The 6,315-nt window shown below is 46.1% G+C and overlaps 1 protein-coding gene across 1 annotated transcript in view; it reads left to right on the top strand.

Annotated features, from left to right (window-relative positions):
- Nucleotides 1–4,276: 4,276 nt before the first annotated feature.
- The window catches only part of LOC135587047 (uncharacterized), a 2,118-nt gene continuing 79 nt past the window's right edge, over nucleotides 4,277–6,315 (top strand). Inside the window, exon 1 of the mRNA XM_065123721.1 lies at nucleotides 4,277–6,315. This exon is cut by the window's right edge and continues 79 nt beyond it. Coding sequence (XP_064979793.1) covers nucleotides 4,277–6,315 — 2,039 coding nt within the window.

Here is a 6,315-nt window from a genome sequence, read left to right as displayed (position 1 = left end):
CACTTCAAGTGTGTGCCAAATATCAAAAGCAGTTTCGCAAGTTGAAACACGATTAAACTCGTTTTTATCAAGTGCGCAAAATAAGGCATTCATAGCCTTTGCATTAAGAGCGAAAGCCTTCTTTTCCAACTCATTCCAATCGATCATTGGAAGAGAAGACTTTGAAAATCCGTTTTCAACAAGGTTCCATAGTTCAAAATCCATAGAAATAAGAAAGATCCTCATTCGGGTCTTCCAGTAAGTGTAGTCCGTTCCACTGAACATGGGTGGACGTGTAATCGAATGCCCCTCTTGGTTTCCGGCGTAAGCCATCTCTCTTGGGTTTTAATCCTTTAGAGAGTTAACCTTGCTCTGATACCAATTGTTAGGATCGAGAGCACTAAGAGGGGGGGGGGTGAATTAGTGCAGCGGAAATCTTACAGCGATTAAAAACCAAAAGCTGCGTTCGTTCAAAAACTATTATGATGCAAAAGCAAATTCTCAGTTTGTATCTAAGTGCAGTTTGCGTCTAAGCGCAGATTGCGTCTAAGCGCAGTTTTGCATCTAAGCGCAGTTTACGTCTAAACTCAGATTTACGTCTAAACGCTGTTTTACGTCTAAACGCAGATTTACGTCTAAACGCAGATTTACGTCTAAACGCAGATTTACGTCTAAACGCAGTTTTACGTCTAAACGCAGATTTACGTCTAAACTCAGATTTACGTCTTAAACTCAGATTTACGTCTAAACGCAGATTTACGTCTAAACGCAGTTTTACGTCTAGACGCAGATTTACGTCTAAACTTTGAAACTTGTTTGTATACTCGCAGAAGGCAGTATGCAGTTGAAATCAAGACGTAAACGTGAACTGAGATCTGATGATTGAGCGAGGAAAGCCGATTTACGTCTGAATGCAGTTTTACGTCTAAATGCTGAAACTCGTTCGTAAAATCGTAGAGGAAAGTTTGCAGTTATCAATAGGATCAAAATGTAAGTGTAAACTGCAAAGAAGCTCGTTCGTAAAAGCACAGAAGACAGTTCTGCAGAATCAAACGTAAACGTAAACAGTAATGTATGAAAATACGAATTTACGTCTGAATGAAGATTCGGAAGAACAGCACTTAGAACTTGTTCGTGAAAGCGCAGAGAGCAGTAGTAATGAAGGAGGTTTGCAGTAATGATAAAGTGCTCGAGAATAAACGCAAACCAGAGATTTAGAGTGGTTCGGTCAGCCTTGACCTACTCCACTTTTGGCTTCCTCCACCGACGAGGTTGCCGACGTCAACTAGGTGCCTTCCTTCAATGGGCGAAGGCTAAACTGCCCTTTTACAATTTCTCTCCTTTTGACAGGCTCGGGAGACAACCTTTACAGACCTTTCTCTCCTCACTTTACAACTGAAAACTTGAAGAACAGAAGGAGGAGACTTAAAGGCTTTACAACACGTTTGAGCTCTTAGAATCACAGAAAAGATCAAGATTTCGGTGTATGTCTGTATCTTTTCAGTGCTGAATGGGTGGGGTATTTATAGGCCCCAACCCAATTCAAAATTCGAGCTCAAAACGATCAAATCGATCAAATCCCAGAATTCTGGGATCAGGCGGTTGCACCTCTTGACTGGAGAGGTGGCACCGCCTGGCAGAGCTCGAAGACTGAGCTCAGGCGATTGCTCCTCTCTGCCAGAGCTCGAAGACTGAGCTCGATGGTTGCATCACCTGGCAGAGCTCGAAGACTGAGCTTGGTGGTTGCACCGCCTGGCAGAGCTCGAAGTCTGAGCTCGGTGGTTGCATCACCTGGCAGAGCTCGAAACTGAGCTCAGGCTGATGCACCTCTCTGCCAAAGCTCGAAGACTGAGCTTGGTGGTTGCATCACCTGGCAGAGCTCGAGACTGAGCTCAGGCTGATGCACCTCTCTGCCAGAGCTCGAAGACTGAGCTCGGTGGTTGCATCGCCTGGCAGAGCTCGAAACTTGAGCTCTGGCGGTGCTACCTCTTGACAGAGGAGGTTGCACCGCCCAGTCTAGCTCGAAGACTGAGCTCTGGGCGGTTGCACCTCTCGGCTGGGGCGGTTGCACCTCCCAGCCTCGCAGCCCTAGCGATTGCACCTCCTGGCTGGGGCGGTTGCACCTCCCAACCCCACAACCCTGGCGGTTGCACCTCCTGGTGCAATCAGGGTCCGAATGGTTCGCTCCATTCGGCCCAATTTGAATCTTTTCAGGGGCCCAATTGCCCCAAGATTAAGCTAATGGGATCACCTCCCATTTTCATGCTTAATCATCATGCTAACTACGATTAACTCTAAGACAACTTCTGCAGCTTTGCTCCGATGCGTCAATCGCTTCTTCCGGCGAGTTTCCGGCCAACTTCCGTCGATCATCCGATAACCCTCGGTGATCCTTCTGCGGACATCCGGCATACTCCTGGACTTTGCGACGATCCACTTGGCGAGTTCCGACGAGCTTCGCTTGGCAAGCTTCTGGACTTCTCGGATCTGTTCTCGCTGAACCTCCGACGACCGTCCGAACTTCCGTCGAACTCTTGAACTCCCAACGTGATCATGATCTTGACTCCGGCGCAACACCTGCTGCTTGTCTTACTCTCATCGTAGTTAATCCTGCACACTTATCTCAACACATAGATTAGATAACAAATGACAATTGACTTCATCATCAAAATCCGAGATTCAACATCCATATCATCCAATTGTTTCCATTCAAACTAATCATACGAGAAACATTACTGGCCTCCATGTTCAAATACAAAAATTAAATCACCAAAACCCCGCTCTGATACCAGTTGATGGGGATATAAAGAGGAATAACCTTTGTATAGGAACAAATACTAGAAGACCATAATACGCAGTGGAATAAAATGGAAACACAATCAAACAAAACACGAAGATATACGTGGAAAACCCCTTCAATGTGAAGGGTAAAAACCACGGGGCAAACTAGAGATAATCCACTATGAGAATAATGAATATACAAATCTCAATCTCTTGCCCAAAACCCCAGCAACAACTACAAGAGAATAACTGGGATACAAGGATCACGTCACTGCCCACAATATCTAAAACCTCCTCAAGTAATCACAACAAGAGTCTACTGTAGATTTGATCTAACCTGAGATGAGAACACTGCTAGATGATTGAGAACAGTCTCTCTGCATTGTCCTTGTCTTCTTCCCTTTCTTTCTCTTCCTTTTCTGCCTTGTTCTCCTTCTTCTCTTTGGAAACTCGTGGCCCTAAAGATCTGCCTCGTTGCTGCCTTTTTATAGTTTTTTTCTGCTTCTAAAACGCAGCCACCACACCCCCTAATCTTAATTAGAGTTAGGTTAAGAGGGGGTGTGGGCTGTGGGCTGCCCTAGCCCACATGGGCTGAATATGGGCTATCAGCCCAATATATCGTGCCCAATAAGGGAGGATAAGATGAAGCTTTCTTCTTGTCGTTTATGATAAGAAAGACAATCACAAACTTTCTTCTCATCATTAATGATGAGAAAGATAATCATATACTTTCTTTTTACCATTTATGAAGAGAAAGATAATCATACATTTTCTTAATGCTCTCTACGATCAAATATAAAGGCTCACCTTTAATGTAGAGAAAAAGAGAGGCCTTCACTCGACTACTCGCATTCATACTTATATATTTCAAACATTTTGGAAGAATGATATTTTCATTTGGAAGATACTTAGAATATATATATATATATATATATATATATATATATATATATATATATATATATATTGATCTGGTTTACTTTCGAATAATTTTATTTATATATATAGATACTATATTTTTATCAAACAAAGTGTAAAGGTCGGTTGACGGTCTTACGGATGCCATGGTAGATATTGAGACTCCTCCATATGGTGTGTTGCTTTGCAAGAGCGTATTGATGAAGATGTGCTGCCTCCGGTAGGTGGACTAATGTGCAACCTAAACTCTCTTTTTTTTTCTTTTTCTTTGTCCGTGTCTTTTTTTTTCTCTTTTGCTTTTTGTGTGTTTGTTCCTTTTATTTCTTTTCTTTTTAATATTTTAATATTCATATATATATATATATATATATATATATAATCTAAGCTATTGTTATTATTAATATCTCTTTCTCTTTTTTTATTCTCCCCTCTTTCTCTTTTCTCTTTCTCTTTTATCTTTATTCTCTGTCTTTATTTTTCCATTTCTCTTCCTTGTGCGTTACGTAGATTATTCCGATGCAGCTATATGAGTTGCGGGCGTAACACGAAGCTACCATAATCCCGACCTTCTCCAGTGCCTCGTTTCTTGCTTCCGACCATGTTCCCCTGCGGCGGATCCAGCGTCGAAGTAGTGTCTCGGTTGATGAAGCGTTTGGAAGAAGCCAAAGGCCGCTTCGTCCCCGATCCGAAGGATGCTTCTTCCGAGGATGTTCGTGATGTTCTTGAGCGGTTCAACGAGATCAAGGAAAAAATGGAGGAGCTGAGAAAAATGTTGCGGCAATCCAAGGACAAAGAAGACGACGCCATAAAGAAATTTGCACTCGTCGCCAGGCAAGTCGACGAGCTGTTGCGGTCGGGAATCACCGACGAGAGCCCACTCAAAAAGCTCGACAAAATCATGGAAAACATCAATTTCAAAATCGAGGAATTAGGGGTGAAGCCAATGGATTCGTCGGGTGAACAGGAATCCAATGCTGAGGAGGAGGAGGGGGAGAAGGATTTCCCACTGGAGCGGCAGATCCTAGAGAGCTCCGCGTGGGCGCACCTATTGCTTGTGGTCGACAGCTTCGAGACTCAGCTGAAGCTTTGCCTCTTCTGCCTCACCGTCTTCCCGCCGAACGCTGTCCTCAAGAAGAGGCTGCTGATCCACTGGTGGATGGGCGAGGAAATAGTGCAGACTTCTGAGGAAGGGAAGAAATGCTTCGACCAACTCGTCTCCAAGGGCCTAATCATAACCATTAAGAAGAAGCACTGTGACGAGGTGCACCACTTCAGTATACAGTCGTGGATTCGCAGGCTGTTGATCACCGTCGCCAAGAGCAATGCCTTCCTCGAATTCGACCAGGACGGCCGCCCCAGCGACGACTATTCCAGGAGTCGCCGTGCGTGCTTGCGCCTCAAACTACCCCCCATCGGCGACGATGCGGAAAATCGACTGCTCACCGTCTACAACGTCTACAAGCGCTACGTCGAATTCGAACCCACATGGCTAGTCAACAAGGGCGAGATGACCACAATGCAGCTGGGGCGGTGGAAGGAGTCGGACCAGAAGCACCATATCGAGGTCAAGAACGACGAGTTCTTGAAGGGGATTGAGAACTGCAAAAGCTTGCGGTACATGAGCCTCAGAGGCGTATCGAGGGTGGAAACGCTTCCCGAGACCATCGGCAAGCTCACCAAGCTGATGGTGTTGGACCTCCGGGCGTGCCACAATCTGGAGAAGCTGCCGGAGGCGATCGGGTCCGCCAAGAAGCTGCAGTACCTGGACGTGTCGGACTGCTTCCTGCTCGACAAGATGCCCAAGAGCATCGCCAACCTCTCCGATCTGGAAGTGCTCAAGGGGTTTTTACTGATCAGTGGGCCTGATGACAAACATGTTTGTCATCTCCATGAGTTGGCCAAGCTGGCCAAGTTGAGGAAGCTCAGCATCAACATAGGCAGTCGGATCGCAGAAACGGAGCTGGAGAAGGTGGGCGAGTTCAAGACGCTCACCACCCTTATCATAACATGGGCAGTGGTTACAACGAAGAAGGAAGACTCTCATTCCACCAGAGGTGCTGAGGCGCCCTCACAGGAGAAGAAACAACAAGGGACTGGTAAGGACTCAATCGAAGATCTCCCACCGAAGTCCAAACAATCATCTGATGCTGCTACTGCTACTGCTGCTGCTGCTGCTGCTGCCACTACGAAGAAAGTTCAACTAATATCCGATCATGTGGCTCGCCCGACCACCGACAGGCAAGCTTCGGGAGCGAGGTCACTGACGAAGAAAGAAACCAAGAAGATTGCAGCGGATCGTTCCCTTGATCCCGCTAAGGTTACCCTTCCTAGTACGATAGAGAAGCTGGACCTCCGGTGCTTCACCGAGGAGGAGTTCCCGCAGTGGATTGATCCCCTTAAATTACGACTTCTGAAGAAACTGTACCTGAGGGGAGGGATGCTCCGAAGTCTTGGAGACGGCCGGGGGTGGAAGGTGGAGGTGCTGCGCCTGAGGTTCCTCAATTATCTGGATCATCCCAGCTGGGAGAAGCTGACAAGTTCGTTCCCCGAGCTCCGAGTCGTGGAGAAATTCAAGTGCGGGAAAGAAAGTTCATCGCACAAGGAATCAAGTTCTTGGCCTTGCAACAAAGAAGGGCT

This window comes from Musa acuminata, chromosome BXJ2-9, assembly GCF_036884655.1.
Source record: "Musa acuminata AAA Group cultivar baxijiao chromosome BXJ2-9, Cavendish_Baxijiao_AAA, whole genome shotgun sequence".
NCBI lineage: Eukaryota > Viridiplantae > Streptophyta > Magnoliopsida > Zingiberales > Musaceae > Musa > Musa acuminata.
Note: the sequence above shows the minus strand (reverse complement) of the source record. Positions and strands in the feature narration are given on the sequence as shown.